The sequence below is a fragment of the Triticum aestivum genome, chromosome 3D (assembly GCF_018294505.1).
Source record: "Triticum aestivum cultivar Chinese Spring chromosome 3D, IWGSC CS RefSeq v2.1, whole genome shotgun sequence".
NCBI lineage: Eukaryota > Viridiplantae > Streptophyta > Magnoliopsida > Poales > Poaceae > Triticum > Triticum aestivum.
The window spans coordinates 77,463,307-77,484,355 of NC_057802.1; the positions used below are offsets into that span (position 1 = coordinate 77,463,307).

At 44.7% G+C, this 21,049-nt stretch overlaps 1 protein-coding gene across 9 annotated transcripts; it reads right to left on the minus strand.

Annotated features, from left to right (window-relative positions):
* Positions 1-4,571: 4,571 nt before the first annotated feature.
* Positions 4,572-11,762, minus strand: LOC123077534 (uncharacterized). Of its 9 annotated transcripts, none has more exons than XR_006436681.1 (6): positions 11,545-11,739; positions 11,256-11,433; positions 10,331-10,387; positions 9,617-10,223; positions 8,507-8,672; positions 4,572-4,776 (listed from the first exon to the last, which is right to left on the minus strand). XR_006436681.1 is itself a non-coding variant. In XM_044499814.1 (6 exons), the coding sequence occupies exons 2-6, from the start codon at positions 11,312-11,314 to the stop codon at positions 8,668-8,670; spliced, it is 309 nt and encodes a 102-aa protein (XP_044355749.1). In that variant the 5' UTR covers positions 11,315-11,433; positions 11,545-11,759; the 3' UTR covers positions 8,358-8,667. The 9 variants fall into 9 exon arrangements, 2 of the variants coding, with proteins under 2 accessions (XP_044355749.1, XP_044355748.1); XR_006436682.1 differs by having other exon boundaries at positions 4,573-4,776; positions 9,652-10,223; XR_006436683.1 differs by lacking the exon at positions 4,572-4,776 and having other exon boundaries at positions 8,358-8,672; positions 9,652-9,816; positions 10,162-10,223; positions 11,545-11,761.
* Positions 11,763-21,049: the final 9,287 nt, after the last annotated feature.

Here is a 21,049-nt window from a genome sequence, read left to right on the forward strand (position 1 = left end):
AAAATAGGCTGGAGTTCAAATAAGTTTAAAAAACATTAAAGTACCCGTGTAACAGATGAGTTCTCGTCCGAAACCGTGATGCTCCGAAAGAGATTGTCCAGTTTGTACATGAGGTGCGTCCAGTTTTCGCCGTGACCCTCTCTACTCTTTTGCACATGCTATGCGGGCGAAATGATGATACCATGCCAAGTTCCAACGTTTTCAGAGTTCATTTTGTAGTGATTTTCAATTTCACCGTCATTTAGCTCTCTAAACAAAGCGGTAAATGACTGAAAAACAGCAAATGATGTCAGAACGTGTTGGAAATTGATGACGTCGCTTTGAATGATGCATACTGAACGTAAAAATAGGCTGGAGTTCAAATAAGTTTAAAAAACATTGAAGGGCCCGTGTAACAGATGAGTTCTCGTCCGAAACCCTGATACTCCGAAAAAGATTGTCAAGTTTGTACACGAGGTGCGTCCAGTTTTCGCCGTGACCCTCTCTACTCTTTTGCACATGCTATGCGGGGGAAATGATGATACCATGCCAAGTTCCAACATTTTCAGAGTTCATTTTGTAGTGATTTTCAATTTCACCGTCATTTAGCTCCCTAAACAAATCGGTAAATGACTGAAAAACAGCAAATAGTGTCAGAATGTGTTGGAAATTGATGACGTCGCTTTGAATAATGCATACTGAACGCAAAAATAGTCTGGAGTTCAAATAAGTTTAAAAAACATTGAAGTGCCTGTGTAACAGATGAGTTCTCGTCCGAAACCCTGATACTCCGAAAGAGATTGTCAAGTTTGTACACGAGGTGCGTCCAGTTTTCGCCGTGACCCTCTCTACTCTTTTGCACATGCTATGCGGGCGAAATGATGATACCATGCCAAGTTCCAACATTTTCAGAGTTCATTTTGTAGTGATTTTCAATTTCACCGTCATTTAGCTCCCTAAACAAATCGGTAAATGACTGAAAACAGCAAATGATGTCAGAACGTGTTGGAAATTGATGACGTCGCTTTGAATGATGCATATTGAATGCAAAAATAGGCTGGAGTTCAAATGACTGAAAAACAGCAAATGATGTCGGAACGTGTTGGAAATTGATGATGTCGCTTTGAATGATGTGTACGGAACGCAATAAAGTCTGGAGTTGTAATAAGTTTAAAAAAATGAAGTGCCCATTTAACAGATGAGTTCTCGTCAGAAACCCTGATACTTCGAAAGAGATTGTCCAGTTTGTACACGAAGTGCGTCCAGTTTTTGCCGTAACACAAGAAGTCCGGAGTTGTAATAAGTTATTAAAGATAAAAGAGGCACAATGCTCATTAATTAGCTTCAAGCCTTTTGGAATAGTGCAAACTGCACTGCACATAGCTCCGTGCAGTCTACACTATTTCTAAAGGCTTAAAGCTAAGCAACGTGCAGATGAGCATTGCGCCTCTCCTTCATCGTCTCTGCACTCCGGGCTTATAAACCGCTCCTAGTGCCTCTCTCTTCGCGAGGTGGGACTAAAAAACAGCTTACTAAGAAACTATAGTACCGGTTCATGGCACGAACTGGTACTAAAGGTGCCCGTGGGGCCACAGCCTGACCACAGCCTGACGCAGCATCATTAGTACCGGTTCGTGACACGAACCGGTACAAAAGGTTGCTCACGAACCGGTACTAATGATCTCCGCCCGCCTAGCCGTTGGAACCGGCACTAATGGACACATTAGTGCCGGCTCAAAATTAAACCGGCACTAATGTGCTTCACATTTGACCCTTTTTCTACTAGTGAGTTGACATCCAAAGTTCAACAGAATAATTTTTACATAAAAATTTAGTATAGCTAAAAGAAAAAGAAACAAACAATAAACTTAGATGCTTGACGTTTTGTTCACAAACAATACACTGCATCAACATAACTACGAAACCTCAAACAAGAAAATATTTAACAATATTTTGCATAGAACAAGTGCCTGATACACGGGTCCAAGTTCAGAATAAATTTTAAAAATAAACATCATTTAATTAAAGACATGGATACTAGGAAAACACTAGCATATGGTCTTGCAAAGCAAGTTCCTAATCAACCTTGTATATTTTCATCATCTACAAATAAAAGATATATAGTACTAGTATGCTTCCATAATTTTTCAAAGAACAAAGACCCTAGCATACTCTGAAGAACTAAAAGAGCAGGACGCGAGGGCTGCATCGAGGGCGGCTGCTGGTTATCGCCGGCGAGGTCTCTCACCGGAGTTCGCCGAGCGCCCCTCTCTTCCTTCGTCGCCGCGTGCTGCCGCGAGGAACGGCCGAGTGGAAGCAGCTTTTTTCGAGGAGAGATTGACAAAGGAGGACGACGATGGGGTTCGATCGAACGGCTGCTCTGTCACTGTGTCCCGATCAGACGGTTGGCGAGGTGACCGGCCGAAACCAGTGCCACACCAGCACTACAGTTCTTAATCTACCAGGCAATGAGCCACACTGCTAGAGAAGAAAGTACCGACGGCGGCGGCTAGGAACCCTACCTGTCGCGCTCGGGAAGGACTCTGGCCGTTCGCTCGGGAGGGAGAAGGCTCACTTGAGGGAAAATAGACGGTCAATTCCTGCTTCTTTTGATCCCCTCTTCTTCCCTTCCTTTGGTTAGGAATACCTGCGAATCAGGCGGCTTCCCTTCCTTCTTTGCTCAGGAATATTTGGGATTCCATTAATGCTTCCCCCTTTCCATTCGTCGCCTTCCCTGCGAGCTTTTGGTTGGTTTAGCACCTATTTTTTGGATCGATCAGTTCATGCCGGGTCGATTTGGTCAAGGATTCCGTAGTAACCTGTTGCAGTCTCTACCGCCATTTGATCTTTCTTATCGGTTCTATTTTCAGGAATCTACAAGAACAATGGCTATCTGTTGGTGTCCTGCAATGGCGGTCTCAATCAGATGCGCGCCGCTGCTGTAAGTACAGCTTGTGACGATCACAATGCATCTACTGCGCTGTCTATATTTCTGAGCCATCGCTGCTGTTCAAATACTAATGCTGAACCATCAATATTCCACTGTTAAATCAGATGCGAGATACTTAAATGTCACTCATCATGCCGAAGTGGGACAAAACTTTATTTTGGGCTGATTCTAGGTCAGCAACTCTTTCTGGGTAAAGTTCCTCTTTAGGTCGAGCTACATGGAACCTCTTATCTTCAGCCCTTCAACATTGCTTTGAGATCCGTATTCTTCAATTCAGTTAAGGATAGCCTCGGAACTTCTTTCTGTAGTCACTGCAATTCTTAACAATTCAGTTAAGGATAGCCTCTGTCTTATCCTTTTCTGTTGCTCTGCCTACAGTGAGTTCTGAGATATATTTGATGTGGACTACTTCATAGCATCATTGGGAGATGAGGTCCTGATACTGAAAGAGCTGCCTCCAAGGCTGAAATTAAGGAGAGTTGAATGGGGATATCTTCGCTCCATGCCGCCCGTCAGTTGGTCTGATATATCCTATTACCATAATCATGTTTCTTTGCACCTCTTCATTTCTCATGATGTATCTAGATCATATGCATACCCAGATAAAGATCGTAGGTAGTCGAAAAATGCCAATGGTGGCCGCGCTGCAGGCAGGCCGGAATCTCACCCGTCGGACCACCACAGGGATCCGCGCTGTCAGAGTATATGGCATGTATTGGATTTATTTTTGCCCCGTATTGAACCAGAGAGGCCCCACGCACATGCAAAGGCATCTAGGCTCAGACGTGCCCCTGACATGTACGCACTGCTGTAGGAGCTGTAGACCTGTGCGTCCTTGTGCGTGGCGACTCTGTACGCTCGTGTGCATGCATGCCGTGGAGGATCGTTGGCCAGCGAAGACCACTAGCTGGTCAATTGCGGACGTGGAGCACCGGCGACCAGCGAATACACATTCCACTAAACGGTTACGCTGCCGTTTGTGTTTAAAAAACATTACCGCTTTTTAATCTGTTGTACTCGCTAGAAATTCCGAACAGCTTGCCACATGTGCGTGCTAATGGTGAATGCAATAGATCTACCAGTTTTAGTCTTGACTAATCACGCCATGTTCATGTATAATGGCCGATTTGCATTAGCGCTTCACTTTGGTGGCAGCCAGGTAGGTCCCACCACATGCAAACGAATCTAGACTTCGACCACTTGGTCTGACATGTATGCACACCGCGTCGAGCTGAGTGCATGGCCATGCACAGTAGTTTCCATGGCTGGCCACAAGTTCGACGAGAGGAATCGTGGAGCAATGCTGGCCAGCTGACTGTTAAGATTGTTCTTCATTAGCCCCTATTGATTAAGCGCATCCAGATTAATTTGTTTTTTGCGGCTGCACTCCCCAAGTTCTGCCCGTTAGTGTGAAAACTTCTATGTTTAATCTGGCAAATAAAGTTAACCGCTCTCCCGATTACAATATTGGATTAGAGAGTAAACAGGACGAAGACTTTCGCATCAGTGTGTACGTAATGATAGCAAGATAGTTAACGGGTATTTACTGACAAATACCTAATAGTTTTTTTTTATAAAGGACTTTTCATTGAATAGATATATCGAGATGATACAATCGTATTGAAAGAAAGTCCGACCTTTGCATAGCTAGATGCACACAGCCAAAAAGTACAAAGCAGTCTAAAAAAATTATTCGATACAAAGGCAAGCAATAAATCTTGTCCAGCCTAAGAAGCGGTAGACCCTATCCGTAAATCACACCGCCATCCATGTGGGTAGAAAACCTCCCTGGCCGTACGCTCCAGCCGTGTAGACGCCATCATAAAAAGGTCCTTGTCCTCCGGTTTCTGCATAGGAGATTTGACACATTTATTGTTAAAAACCACGTCATTCCTGATAAGCCACATTGCCCAGCATAAGGCCGCCGCTCCCACAAGAATATGTGCAGAAAATTGTTTATCAGTACCCCGCAACCAGTTGCCGAACATATTTCGTACACTACATGGTGGGTATAAATTCGAAGCTACTTGGACCATGGCCCAAACTGTCCGAGCAAACTTACACTCGAAAAATAAGTGTTTAATAGTCTCGTCATGTTGGCAAAAGACACATGTCTTGGACCCATGCCAGTTTCGTCGTGCCAGGTTATCTCTGGTTAGGATGACTCCTTTGTTTAGAAACCAGAGGAAAATCTTCACTCTTAGAGGAATTTTTAGCTTCCACAATTTCCTATTATCAACTGGAACATCACAATGAACCATTGCATCATACATGGATTTGACCGAAAATTTGCCATTCTGATGCAAGTTCCATCGAAAAGTGTCCGGCTCATATGACAGTTGAATGTCCTCCAGGCGAGTGAGTAATTCATTCCATGCTGCCAGACGAGTGCCCAAAAGATCCCTATGAAAAGAAATATCGGGATTTTCTTGTCCGAAGACTTGTTTGATCGTGACGAATTTATGTCTAACGATCCGGTATAAGCTCGGATATTGCACCATTAGTGAGTTGTTCCCTAACCAGGTATCCTCCCAGAAACGAACCTGAGAACCATCCCTAACCGAGAAGGTCCCAAATTGAAAGAAGAATTCCTTGACCTTCATGACACCACTCCAAAAATGTGAATCCCCAGGTTTCCAATGAATTTGAGAAATGGCATTGGATCCCACATACTTGTTGCGAATGATTTCCTGCCATACTCCATTCTCAGTGAGTAGTTTATAAACCCACTTGCTAAGAAGAGCGATGTTTTTAATCTCAAGGTCTTGGATACCCAGACCCCCCTGACTTTTAGGTCTGCATAATACGCTTGACCTAGCAAGTCGATATTTTTTGGTTTCGTTACCAGACTGCCAAAAAAAGCTGGATCTAAAGTAATCTAGCCGCTGTAGAACCCCTTTCGACAGGTGGAAGAATGACAACATATATAAAACCATGTTGCTTAGGACGGAATTGATCAAGATCAGTCGGCCCCCATAAGACAAGAGTTTGGCCTTTCAACTGGCTAATCGTTTCTCCAGTCTCTCTTCCACATGCCTCCAGTCAGCGATAGTTAAACGGCGATAGTGTATGGGAATACCCAGATACCGAATCGGAAACTGCCCAAGCTGGCATCCGAAAATCTCAGCATATTCGGGTGCTGATTCTGCAGCATCACCAAAGTAAAAAAGTTCGCTTTTATGAAAATTAATTTTGAGACCAGAAAGTTCCTCGAAAGCACATAAGAGCAGCTTGAGATTTCTAGCCTTATCTAGATCATGATCCATGAATAGTATCGTGTCATCCGCATATTGTAGAATAGATAGTCCATCTTCTACCAAGAGTGGGATGACCACTTATTTGACCATCCAGCTTAGCCCGCTCAACAAGGGTAGCTAGCATGTCAGCGACTATGTTAAATAGGATGGGAGATGCGGGGTCGCCTTGACGAAGCCCCTTCCGTGTCTGAAAATAGTTGCCAACGTCATTGTTAACTTTTATGGCCACACTACCTCCAGAGACAAAGCTCTCTACCCAGCGACACCATTTTTGTGAAAACCCCTTCATGCGCAAAGTTTGCAACAGGAAGGGTCACTTAACTTTGTCGTATGCTTTTTCAAAATCAATTTTAAGAATGACACCGTTCAACTTTTTCCGGTGCAGCTCATGAACAATTTCATGCAGGACGACCACTCCATCTAATATGTTTCGTCCTTGCATAAATGTTGTTTGAGTGGGTTTTACGACATGATCAGCTACACCATTCAACCGATTAGTCGCTACCTTCGTAAAAATTTTAAAACTAACATTTAGGAGACAAATCGGTCGATATTGTTGAATACGACTAGCCTCCTTAATCTTAGGCAATAGGATAATTTCCCCAAAGTTTAAACGAGCAATATCAAGGTCCTCGGAATGCAGTTGGTTAAACAACTGAACCAAGTCTGCCTTAATCACGTCCCAAAAGCATTGATAGAACTCTGCGGAGAAGCCATCCAGTCCCGGCGCCTTGTTGTGTTCCATCTGGAACACAGCAGTTCGAATTTCCTCCTCTGAAAACAGAGAGGTTAGGAATTCATTTTCCGCGTCTGTAACTTGAGTAATGTCATGAGTAACAGATTCGTCCAACTGAAAATTAGTTTCAGCTGAAGGCCCAAAAAGGTCTTTGTAATACTTAGTGATAAAATTTCTAAGTGGTACGTCCCCCTCAATTCGACCTTCCTCCTGGTCAAGGGAGAATATACGCTTCTTTCTATGTCTGCCATTGGCTAGCATTTGAAAGTATTTCGTATTATCATCACCTTGCACCAGCGAGTCCTCCTTGCTACGTTGGTACCATTTAATCTCTTCCTCGCGTAGTAAGCGAGCAATTTGCTCGTTAAGATTACTTTTTTTTTGTTCAATCTAACAGCAGAAAGAGGCCTCACCTCCACTATTTTATCAAGGGCATCAATTAAGGTAGACAATCGCAATTTTTCTTTTTTGTAAATGCCAGCGGTATGTTTGGACCATCCTCGGAGGAATCGACGCAAGGCGTGGATTCGATTATTCCATCGTTGAATGGGTGTGTTACCGCGAGGCTGGCGCGCCCACACCTTCTTAACCAGCTCATGAAATCCCTCTCTAGTGAGCCATCCCAGTTCAAATTAAAACTGGTGACGGTTAGAACATGGGATTGGTTGACCAAAATCGGCTAGCAACGGGGCGTGTTCCGATAAGACCTCAATTCTTTCTAGTGCCCGAACCGAGGCTAGGGGATATTTATATTCCCAATCAATGGTAACTAGCACCCGGTCCAGTTTTTTAAAGGTTGGCACCGATCGGTTATTGGCCCAGGTATACTGACGACCAGACATCGTGATCTCCCTCAGGTCCAGGCTGTCAATAACAGCATTAAAGAGGAAAGGCCACCTAGTGTCAAACCGATCATTGTTTTTTTCCAGTTGATATCGAAGGATATTAAAATCCCCCCCGATTAACATGGGATGGGGATTGTCTCGACAGGTGTTGACTAATTTTTTTAGAAATGCAGACTTATACTCCTCTTGAGCGGCGCCATATACAGCCACCAAACTCCAGGTGAAGTTGTCGGACTTATTTCGAAGGTGGAATTTAATATGATATTCCCCCTTTGACGTGGACAAAAGTTGTAAGTATGTAGAGTTAATACCTAGCAAAATTCCCCCGGACCTCCCGGTCGGCAGTAAGACGTGCCATTCGTAATCAAAACCGCATGAAAAGTGGTCCAGATCACGCGTTGGAAAATCACGTTTACCCGACTCAGTGATAGCCACAAAGTCCAACGAATGATCCTTTACGCAATCGGCAATATTAACTTTCACATATGACTATGCATATTGCTTATCCATTTCCACAACCTGTTTGTGATTAGCAATCGCTGACACAACATTTTTCAATCGAAAGCATATATAGTCACACATTTGTGCCATGAAAAAATTTGGACACTTAATAACCTCCTAATTTCAATGTACCATCACCATATGCAGGATACACATGTATTTGATTTTGCATAGAGATTAGCGTGCAGAACACAACTGAATCAAACTCGAAAAATGATTGAGATATCGACTGACTTACATTGACAGCCAAGTCATATTTTTAATTACCCACTCAAGCCCTCTTTACCAACCAGCTTGCAGTTAGGTCGTCTTGCCAACGAATACCCTCATGGACAGTTCGAGAGCACCTTTTCAGTTAGGGCTCCCTCTCCAAATTCTCCAGATATACTTTTCGCACTCTCACCCTGATGAGACAACACAAACCATTATTACTATAACTGCCTTAAAAATCGACACATTTTGACAAAATAACTTAAGCTAACACACAGCATGTGCTGGTTTTGACTAATACACAGATCATGTTCTACATACAGAACTAGCAACCATAATTGGAATACCCATCACCCAACTTAGTAATTTGATATGGTTCACAAACGGTACAAATCCTTTATAATAATTACAAACATACGCTCTAGTGAGTCAAATGGATCGCTGACAGGGAACAACAACCAAAGAAACAGAGCTTGAGCAGCTTCAACCAGGGAAATTGCTGAATTGGCCAGAAGGCAATACTATAGGATCGCAACAATAGGAAATTGCATCGGATTAAACACCTTCTACATCAGGGTTCAGGACACAGTCCATATCAACATGGTTCTGATCAGGAACAAAATTTTATTCATTTATCCTCCTTGACAAACAGAGTACTGAACTGGAATAGACCAGTCAACCAACAAGTCATGGAAACAATGAGTTTCATCAAAATTCGAAGTCCCACTATGCCAAATAACATGACATGGTTCAATGATCACGCAAGCGTATCATGAATACATTGGGTCACATGAGTTTTACAACTAATTTAATTTACAAGAAGTTGGCAAAGGAGGATATTTATTTCTCCACACAGCTTAGTTATCTACCGAAATTAACATATTAATCACCAGAAAACTGGCTAAAGTTAGCTTATCATTTAATCATAAAAAAGGCATGAACACACTTCATGCGGTGTTCTTCAGAAAAATGTCAGTAGAGTTACTTATGAAGCAGAATTCCCAAAACTAGGAACAAACAATGACACACTACTGATCAAAACAAATGACAACTGCAAATCCATTCGGTCAAGCCCATTAACAGCTGGAAACAACAGAAAAAAAAAAGAACATACACATTCAGTCATGGCAGCACATACATGAATTGAAACAGTCCAAGATGCATTCACATAACTGACATGAGAATCAATACTTGCAGGCAAAATCTACACACAATTTTTTCTTGGCCCGTAGAACAAATCTGCAATTTTTTCAAATGCCTGGTTCCTTGGCACGGCTTCCCCACCGGCGATGCGAAGAGAAGCCTGCAACTCCACCGGACGGGCCAAGGCGATATGTTCTGCATCCACAACTCGGAGCCGGCAGATAAAAAAAAACAGAAAAGTAAGACATTGAACGAGAAGTTAGACAGAAATCGGCAAGCCACTCCAATCATATCCACTTTTGTATCATAATCCACCTAGCGCAGAGAATGAAAGATTACCCAACATCAATCAACTAATGTTCTGCTTAAACTTCAACACTTTCCAACTCCAAAAATGTAGCCAAACCAGCACACATCCGAACATGAACTATCCCTATTGATCTTCCCACAACCTATCACTTGGATGTACACCAATCATGGGAGAAGCAGTTTAAGCTTAACAGCTGCGAATCAAGCATGAGAGGAAACAAAAAATCTTACCTCCTTGTCCAGCCGCGAGTAGCTTCAGAGCACACCTCGTATCTCTGCCCATTCCCCCCCTCCTACAATCAAATCTAGCACCATCAGTAAAGGAATTCCCAAAAAGAAAGCCGTCGAATCAATACGGCAAAGATGGGGGAAGGAGACCATTGAAGCAAAATGAACATACCCGTCGAGCTCGAGGTCGTCTGTCGACATTTCGTCAGGTGCTTTGCCAAGCCTCACCCTATAGCAGTGTCTCGCAACAGACAACACCAAATGATTAGATTTTTTTCCGAGGACACGAGCGATGCAAATATAGATCTAAATGAACAAACATTCCTCTGGCCAACACGCTTAATTACACAACTATATAAAAAAAGGCAAAAAGAGTTTTTGTTTTCTTTTCGCCTATAAATCCAAGGCAAGCATTGAGCTATCAACTATACAGTTTTCAGTACCATATATAATTAAATCTTCCGTCTCCCAACAATACCATCTACAAAATAACATCATCCGGCTCCGAAAAAACAGAACATATATAAATTACTCCACGTTTATAGCATCGTGCTAATTCCAAAAAATAACAGTTCTTGTGGCCACAAGACAAATCACACCCACCATCAGACCAAAACCTCAGACAACTGATACAATAAAACAGCCATTCCACACTGTCCCATAAGGTGCTGCATAGTTTCTTGCTAGCTAACCGAATTTACCACTAGAGGTAACTGGAGGTAACCCATATTTTTGCAACACACAAATCTGAAACGAGTAATCTGAACATGTTTTCCTTGTTTACCAGCACCCCTAACGGCCCACTTCAGTGAACGAGAAGTTAGACAGAAAATCGACAAGCCACTCCAATCATATGCACTTGTATCGTAATCCACCTAGCGCAGATAATGAAAGATTACCTAACATCAATCAACTAATATTATGCTTAATCTTCAGCACCTCAAAAAATACGTAGCCAGAGCAGCACAAATCCTAACCTGAACTACCCCTATTGATCTTCACACACACCTATCACTTTGATGTACACGCATCATGGGAGAAGCAGTTCTAAGTTTATCAGCTGCGAATCAAGCATGAGAGGAAACAGAAAATCTTACCTCGTTGTCCAGCCGCTAGTAGCTTCAGAGCACACAGCACACCTCGTATCTCTGCCCATCTCCAGCTTCCTGAGCTTCGCCGGCCTTCTCCGTCTCTAGAGCCGGCGCACTCATGGAATCCTGGGATTTCACTGGGAACACAGTACAATTCCATCCGGCGATGTGTGCTCCCCTCGTCCTACAATCAGATCTAGCAGGATCAGTAAAGGCATTCCCAAAACACAAAACGCCGTCGAATCGGATGGGGCAAAGATTGGGGTAGGAGACCATTGAAGCAGCATGAACATACCCGTCGAGGTCGAGGCCGTTGGTCGACATCTCGCCGGCGGGGAATCGCCACCGCGGTGCGCCTCTCTGAAATAACATAGCAGCCGCCGCGCCGAGCTTGTGTGCAAAGAGAGGCGAATGACGAGCCAACCTGGTCGCGTGGCTCTATCTGCTCCACGGAGGTCACCAGGCCCACTTTACATGTGCTAATTCGAAACAGCCGGTCCAGCCAAAGCAGTCATCCCGCGGGCCGGAGGAACATCTGTGTTGGTGGGCCGAACACCAATACGCCTATGCGCGCGTAGGTGTATCAAGGGCCGTATTTCATCCACTAGCCCTGCCACACTGCTGCAATGAAATGACAGATCAACAATCCCAAAGCCCATACTGATGGACCAGATTGCGGCCTGCCTGTAGCCCGGCAACCAAAAGCCCTCACTCCGTAGGTAGTAAGTTTTGGGAAAACCGCATGAAGAAGTACAAGGTCCTTTATCTGAATAAAACAGATGCCGGGCGTGCAAATAATGGCCTACCCATGTAGATTCAGAAACTGAGGTGCCGTGTCAATTTTGATACATTGAGATTTAGCCCTGACTTAGAAGAGCTGGGAAGGTGTGTGGTTCAAATTCTTTGTCAGAATGGACCCTTTGTGGTCTCCTTTTTGGGGCATGAGATGGACATGCTTGCCTTCTCTGGGTTTACACATGGTTGCAGCAACGAGGAGGCCGAGGAGTTCACAAGGATGAGGTATGGCATCGCATCCAAAATTTCTCAAGATGTTTCAGACCTTCAGTTAACAGATGAATTGTGCCTTGAACTTGGAAGATACGCTTAGCCATGGTGGAAAGAGAAAGTGGTCGACTCCAATGTGAAGATGAAAGGCGGGCTCTGTCCATTAACACTAGAGGAGATTGCATTGGTATTGAAGGCACTCGACATTGATGGTGAAATGTATGGTGGACAAAGAAAAATGGTTGCACTGACCTCAGCTAATCCCAAGGTCATTAGTTCAGCATCTTCAACACAGTACTGTATGATTGTCAGGTCTTTTATTTATATTTATCTGTTATTGGTGTTGATCATGTAAGAAAAGCGACATTACTTTTTTCGACAAAGGGTGGATTTTATTGACTCAAAATGAAGCATCAAGTTGATACAAACACGATGAGAACACACCCGGTCTTTGCATAACTAAGATGCACACAGCCAACACCAACACACACAAAAACCCGCTAGCAAATAGCAAATTCATATAAGACCAAAGCTACGCCTAAGCGAGAGAAAAACCCGAAGCGAACAAATCCACGATCGACAAACTACAACAATGACCATATCCACACCAGCCATCTCATGACACCATAAGGACAACGAGGTTATTCAACAGCAACGCCTTCATGAAGGGAGCGATGCTCGAGCGTCGCCGTCACCGGATCCAACCACCAAAGGTCGGACTCTAAGTTTTCACCCTGAAGAATCAGTCTAAGAATATACGAGCAATGCCTTCAACAAGGGAATGATGCAAAAAATCACCATTGCCATGTATGACCACTCGTGTCAGACATAGGTTTTCACCTCGGAGCTCGAGACCGGGTACTCGAAAACACCGCCATCGAAATCAATCATATGTTGTTGCCACCGCTTTTCCACGATCCTAGCAGCTGCTCGCCGTTGTACAACCATATCCTCTGCGTCAAGTCGTTGTCCATCGTTTGTATCTCGTTGCCGAATGAAACCACCGGATCTGAAGAGAGTAATCCCCGCAAAGATCTTTTGGTGGCCATCGCAATCCGCAACGAGGCCGCCGCTGACCGGAGTGATTATCACATGGACCAACACCGTCGGCGGAGCACATCATCGGTGAGTGCCATCTGGCCAAAGAGAGCCCTATCCAGGTCTATAGACCAAAAGCAGACATGACCGGATTTGAAGCACGAAAGACAGATTTGTCCACCAGGTAAGAACCACGGCACCGCAGCCAACCTGGCCACAACACCACAGCCAAAATCCACCGAGGCGCCCCTATGGCCAAAATCTAATGCTTAGCAGGGGCACTGCCGCCACAAAGCGAATGGATCTGGCCGTCGCGCTGCACCGGCCCCGCGCCTCCGGCACAGCCTCGCCGCCATGCCGCCGGTAGCCGTCACCACGCCCCATAGGAGGACGTCGAGAACAGTCGCCGGTCGCCGCGACCCAGCCGAGTCCCGACGCGCGCCGACGTGCCGCCCGAAGCTGCCGCCCTACAGACCGGAGGCCGTCGCGAGAAGGCGCCCCACCGCCGCCGTCGGCCCCGTGAGCTTTGCCAGCGGCGTTCTCCGGCAGCGGCGCGGCGAGGCGTGTAGAAAGGAGCGGCGGCGGCGCTAGCAACCGCGTTCCGCCCGAGTCGCCCAGGCTAGGCGACGCGGGCGTTCTGTTCTGGCTTTGCCCCCTCCTTTTGGCAGCATTGGATTATATGTTGTCCTTGGAGAGTGATGAACTAAGACATTTGAGAATGCTCCTGGTTGTAAGTTGTAACATGGCAAAAGTTGCTGAAGGCCATCGTAGGTACCTTTTGCCAAGTTCCAGTATTCCCCTTGTTATGTTGAATTGTATCATGATACTTTTCACTAGATATAGAAGTTTGTCCCTTGGAATAAGTATTAAGAAACATTTATTACCTCCTCGCAAAATAGAAAGAAAGGGAGAGAGAAAGAAAAATAACACCTATATATTAACCTGCCCCATGCCATGCTGCATGATCTCAACTATTTTTTTTATAGGAGTAGCAGGATTTTCTCAAATCCCAACTTTTAGAATTCTTAAACTGTGTGATAGTACTCAAATTTTTGAAACACGGAGTATTCTGTTGTAATATGAAACTTTGAGATGTCACATTCCTGTTTCCGGAAAAACTTTTGTCCCATTTTCTTTCAACTGTTTATTTGTTCCCATGTCCACAGATACTTTGGGTTCAAGAAGGCAGTGCTACTTGACCAGAAACTTATAGTTGAGCTAGCTAACTTTTAGAATTCTTTACTTAAATTGTGTAATAATACTCAAATCTCTGAAACATGGAGCATTCTCTTGTAAGCTGAAACTTTGAGATTTCACATTATGAAAAACCATGCTATACTGCTATCACATTTATTTATTTTGTTTGTATCCGTGTATTATAACACAATGCTCTGTTGATCAACGTGTTGGTCCCTTTGCTTCCTAACATTTTTTTTGACGTGAACAGCAGGAGTTCTGCTTTGACATTAAACGAAAATAGAAGTTTCACTTCCTAACATATATGACACCATGGATCAAACAACCTAGCCAAATGGGTATAGACATGTATATGGAAAGAAAAGGACAAATCGGCGTCTGACTAGTTGGCACCGCACAGGGGCGCTTTAGGCTGTGGCTTGAAACGGGCGCCTTAGGTGTGCGTGGAGCAATGCATGAAGGGATCTATTACGGGATTAACGGACTAACAAACGCGTGCGATTGGGATTGGAGAAGGAGGGATGATGGCCCCCACCCTAACTGAAATTTGGGGTGTGGGGGTGGGGGATTGTTAGAGGAAAATCCGTAAAAGCCCAATAGTAGGTTCATGCGTCTAGGATTACTGGTCCACGTGTCTCCGTATCAAATATGACTAGCAAAAGGGCCCGTGCGTTGCAACAGGAGAAAAAAAATCATAATCTCCAAAGGCCTTGACAACATTTTGCTGCATCATCGATAACATTTTGGCGAACATTTTTTTTCAATTTCATTAACATTTTTTAATACATGAACTTTTAAAAAAAATGCATGAACATTATTTGATGTCCCAAACAATTGTTTTCAAAATTGCGAACATTTTTTTGAATCCACAAACATTTTATGATTTATTGAACATTTTATTTAATTTTTTTTTAAATTTTTGGAATTTTTTTAAGTACCAAATATTTAAAGGAGAAAAGATGAAAATAGAAAATAAAAATAAAAAAGAAATTTAAAAACACGCCGCTCACGCATGGGCCGGCCCAAACGGGCGTGTTGCGTCTTCTCCCAGCGTGCAGAGCGCAGTATAGGAGGTCTCTACTCCATGGGCCGGCCTAGGCGGGGATTCCCATGTGTGAAATGTATTTTTGTCACTTATAGCTGGCACTCGTGGGTAATATTTTACAACTTTGGGGGCAATTTATGCGACGTACCGCCAGAAGCACTAATGACATTATTATTAGGTATAGATATAGATATCTAGGGCTATTGGTCCAGCGTCTCCGTATCGAATATGGTATTTGAAACGGACACGCGGGGTCTGGGACGTATCTGTGTCTTTTTTGGTTGTACATGTAACAAAAAGAAAAGAAATTAACCTACATACAAGATGACAGACCAAAATCAAACGGACGCGCAAGGTCTGGTACGCTTTGCCGAAAAAGAAGAAAGAGACCAAAATCAACTATAGGTTACTCAAGAACAACATGGATCAAGATCCAGCTAACTATCTACCTCAAGCACATGTCTTCCAGCCGGCAAACCTTCTCCTTGCACATGGAAGGTTAGAAAAACTTGCTCATGGCTGACCTCCTCCTATTGCATGAACCCTAGACCTAGACAATCGTGTCATGGGAGGGGCAGAATAAAGCGCACAAGTAGGGGCTCACTACAGAGAGAAAACTATGCCTCAATGTCATCATCGCTGTTGCAAGTCACCGCCATCGCCAGGCCAGAATCCGAGAACTTCAGAGTTTGCATGAGGAGGAGACGAGGGGAGGCAGGAGGAACAAGAGATTTATCGGGAAGATTCTTTCATCATGGGGGGAGGAACACGGGAGATGCGACGTTGTCACCACTTTGTAATGATCCGATCTATAGAGAAAGGATCGAACGAAGGGGAAAAGGGGGAGCATGTGAGATTTGCTTGTAGATAAAGAAGGTGAGGTACATGACAGTTGAGGTGCCTCTCACTCAGGCCGATCATAGTGGGAGTAACTTAGTAACATAATGCTTATGTGGAAAATAGTAAAAGACGTGAATTGAAGATAGATGTTTGTGGTAACATAACGCACCCCAAAAAATGAGTCTACATCTAAATAAATGAAGGCCTGTATGGTACCACACATGTTACTACCCACTATGAAGGTACTTCCTCCGATCTGTATTACTTGTATTAGATTTGTCTAGACCTGGGTCTAGACAAATCTAATACAAGTAATATGGATGGAGCGGTAATATATAGTATGTAGTAACATATGCATGTTAGTAGTCTACTGTCTAAGTTACCTCCTACTATGACCAGCTTCATGCAGGAGCACACTTAAATACACATGCAAGCTTGGCCCGTGGGACCATGCTGACTTGGCACACTGGGTCCCCTGGTCAACTCACCCGCAAAAAAAAGGTTCCCCTGGTCAACTGTAGTCCACCACATCATCAGAGGATGCGGGTGTGACACTCCGCTCTTCTTCAGAATGAGCTTCACATGACGCTGTGTTCTCATCTGGCTAGATTGTTGCAGTAGGGAAGCGCTGCCGCAGTGTGTCGTAGTCCTCCCAAGTAGCGGTTATGGTTGGAGAAGATGACCAGCGTACATGGAGCTCGACAAGGGCCTTGTCGCCGTGCTTAACCATGCAGCGCTCTACTTGCTCGTTGTCGCTTGTCATTAGGTCCGGTGGCTGTGGCAGCTCGACGAATACCAGAGTGTAGTTGGGGGTGAATAGCTTGAGCTGCAAAACATGAAAGACATCATGGACGTGGCTGTCCGGCGGTAGGGTCAATTTGTAGAGGGAGCCAATCTTGTCTTTTGATCTTGAAGGGCCCATAACGCGAGCTTGGCGCATGGGCAACGGCGACAGAGGATCGTGTGTATGGTTGGGGCTTCAGCAGCACAGGGTCGCCCCACTTTGAAATTGCACTCAGTCCGATGGGGACCAACTTTCTTCTTGAAACAACGCTGGGCACGGAGGAGTTGCTCCCGAAGGACCGTAGTGTCCATGCCCCAGTCCTAGTGCTCAGTGTTGAGGACTAGAGCCACCTTGTCATCCCAGAGCGGCATGCCCCTGAGGTTGGTCTCAACACCATAAAAAGCTTTTGAAGGGAGTGAAATTAATCACGAGTGGAAAGAAAATTGTACCAAAACTCCGCCATCGGTGGCCACTAGCGCTGGCATCGCGGAGCGTCATGGAACACGCATTGGAGTGCATTTCCATGCACCGATTCACCCTCTCACTCCGGTCATCCGCCGGGAGGTGGTAAGCCATCGAATACAACAGCTTGGTGCCCACGGCCATGAACGGTTCGCACTAGAGCGCTTTGGTGAACACACGATTGCGATCTGGGACGATGGAGTGGGGACTCCATGTAGCTTAACAACGTTGTCACAGGACATGCGCGGCACCTTGTGGTGTTGAAGGGGTGGCAGAGCGGAACGAAGTGGGCGAACTTGGTCAATCGATCACCCTTCCGATTTGGGCAAGCTGTCACAACCCTAGAATAATGCTTGTAATTAGTTGCATCAGTGAGCATCATGCATCTTGTTAAATTCAAGAAATTTGAATTGAGGAATATTTCCAAGCTTCAAAATTTTTAATAAAGGGAAAAGAACCCTAAAAATTGCATTCAATGATTCCATAAATTCCTTCATTGATATGTGATAATTTTGGCATGGGTTTTGATCCAAACCAAAAATAGTGAACATTTTTAAGAAATTATTTGGGCTTTGAATTTAAATAAATATTCTATTTGAGTTTGGATTTATATTCATAATATTTAGAATATAAATTCAAAATGCCCTGAAATAATTTATGTGCATCATTTATGACAACACAAATATTTTAGAGAAGTTTGGCACTGGTTTGAATTTCTCTGAATTTTAAAAAGTGGCAAAGAAATAAGAAAAACAAAATAAAAATAAAAATAAAAAGGGAATAGAAACTTACCTTGCGCGACCCAGCTGGCCGCCTAGCCCACCAGGGGCTCCCCTGTCTTCAACCTCCCGCCAGTAGGACGCCAGGCGCGTGCCCGACGCGTGGGCACGCCTAGCGCCCCACGCAGCAGCCTGACCGCCCTCTCCCCGCCAGCACGACACCGTGGATAGGCTCCGCGAAGCCGTCCTGATCCCACTGATCCTCCATTCGCCCCTCACCCTGTCCCTCGCTCTCTCCTCGCCATGGTCGAGAGTCATGCGAGCTTGCCATCGGCGCACGCGTAGCCAGCGCCTCCCTCCTCGACCCCTGGACATGCCCACAAGCTTCGCCGCATCGTCTTCGTCCTCTCCATCGAGCCACGCAAGCCCGGACGCTTCACAACATCGCCATCGCCATCGTCTTCAACCTCCTGCATCACCAACTGCCATGTTTGATTCTCGCCTTCAAGCCGTCCCCGAGCTCGCCAACCATGCCGGAAGAATCCTCGTGAGATTCTGTGTGTTTTCCCCTTATCCCCATCCTCGTTTCCATCTGCTAGCCCCATTTTCCATTGTGGCCATGAGCTCCGCGCCGCCTCGCTCGCCACCGCCGTCGCTACAGGGAGCAATAGTCGTGCCCGAGCACGTAGACGTTCTCCTGCCGACCCTTGTTCATCTCGTTACAAACCCACTCTTTCGCTCTTGTCTCTTTTATTGCATTAGGACAACAACGATTCAACTGTTACTTGTTGCGGTAGTTGAACCCATTCCTCTGCAAGACCTGTCATTTTCACAGTAAATAGCTAAACCTTCCTAGCATTATTAGGAGCTTCTTGAGCCATGTTGTGACTTCATCCATGCCATGCTTGCTATGCTTAGTGTTGTGTCAGGCCTGATTCATCTGGGAATGAATTGGAATGTTGTGATCATGTTCTGATGTTGAGAGCTAAGTGTGTGAACACGATTTGGTAAAGGTAGTGATGAGAGGCCATGTAGGAGTACATGGTGGGTCGTCTCATTGAGATCGTCCTTAAGAATCGAGTTCTGTGTATGTTATCCAAGACTAGCTACTACCACACATTGGGCTCCGGTAATCAAGCTCTCTGGACTTATTAATCGCCTTGATCTCTGTCCAGGAGTTGCAACTAGTTACTGGTGTTTGTAGGTTGTGTTAGTGGTCTACCAGGTGGTACTCGGTACAGGTGGGCTTGGGACAGACTAGGCACCGTGGCCTGGTGTACAAAGCATAGTTCCATCCGTCGAGGTGGGCTTGAGAACCTTGCACACATCGTTTGGGGTCGTAATGGAAACTTCGGCCGGACTTCCCTTGCGGGTTCAACCATAGTGAAGGAAATATGCCCTAGAGACAATAATAAAGTTGTTATTTTATATTTCCTTATTCATGATAAAGGTTTATTATTCATGCTATAATTGTATTGATCGGAAACTTAAATACATGTGTGAATACATAAACAAATACCGTGTCCCTAGTAAGCCTCTACTAGACTAGCTCGTTGATCAAAGATGGTTAAGGTTTCCAAACCATAGACATGAGTTGTCATTTGATAATGGGATCTCATCATTAGGAGAATGATGTGATGGACAAGACCCATTTGTTAGCTTCACATATTGATCGTTCAGTTTTATTGCTATTGCTTTCTTCATGTCAAATGCATATTCCTTCGACTATGAGATTATGCAACTCCCGGATACCGGAGGAATACCTTGTGTGCTATCAAACTTCACAACGTAACTGGGTGATCATAAATATGCTCTACAGGTATCTCCGAAGGTGTTTGTTGAGTTGGCATAGATCGAGATTAGGATTTGTCACTCCGAGTATCGGAGAGGTACCTCTGGGCTCTCTCGGTAATACACATCATAAGCTTGCAAGCAAATGACTAAGGAGTTAGTTACAAGGTGATGTATTACGGAACGAGTAAAGAGACTTGCCGGTAACGAGATTGAACTAGGTATAGAGATACCGACGATTGAATCTCGGGCAAGTAACATGCCGATGGACAAAGGGAATTACGTATGTTGTCATAACAGTTCGATCGATAAAGATCTTCGTAGAATATGTAGGAGCCAATATGGGCATCCAGGTTCCGCTATTGGTTATTGACCAGAGAGGTGTCTCGGTCATGTCTACATAGTTCTCGAACCGGTAGGGTCCGCACGCTTAACGTTGGATGTCGATTTGGTATTATATGAGTTATGCGGTTTGGTGACTGAATGTTGTTCGGAGTCCTGGATGAGATCATGGACATGAGAGGAGCTCCGGAATGGTCTGGAGGTAAAGATTGATATATAGGACGATGCTATTTGGTCTCCGGAATGGCTTCAGAATGCACAGGAAAGTTATCGGAATACCGGAAGGGGTTCCAGAGGCACCGGGCACTACTAGAAAAACGGCTATAGCTAATATGGACATTAATGGCGCACCATGTATGTGGTGCGCCATTAATGGCCATATTACTAATGGCGCACCTGGTGTGTGGTGCGCCATTACTAGTTTTGTCCTGGCCCCACACCCTTCCCAGACTTAGCAGTGGCGCACCAAGGGAAAGTGCGCCATTACTAGTTTTAACTAGTAATGGCGCACCACACCCACGGTGCGCCACTACTAACAATTTTTTTTAATTTTTTTTCAAAACTAGTAATGGCGCAC

What these genes read in the sequence shown, in the direction of transcription:
- LOC123077534 (XM_044499813.1), bottom strand. Translation starts at nt 11,314, where the DNA reads ATGGGCAGAGATACGAGGTGTGCTGTGTGCTCTGAAGCTACTAGCGGC. An exon ending in GACGACCTCGAGCTCGACGG is followed by an intron (nt 10,224 to 10,330) that starts GTATGTTCATTT and finishes ATTTGATTGTAG; the next exon opens with GAGGGGGGGAATGGGCAGAG. An exon ending in ACTCGCGGCTGGACAAGGAG is followed by an intron (nt 9,817 to 10,161) that starts GTAAGATTTTTT and finishes TTGTGGATGCAG; the next exon opens with AACATATCGCCTTGGCCCGT.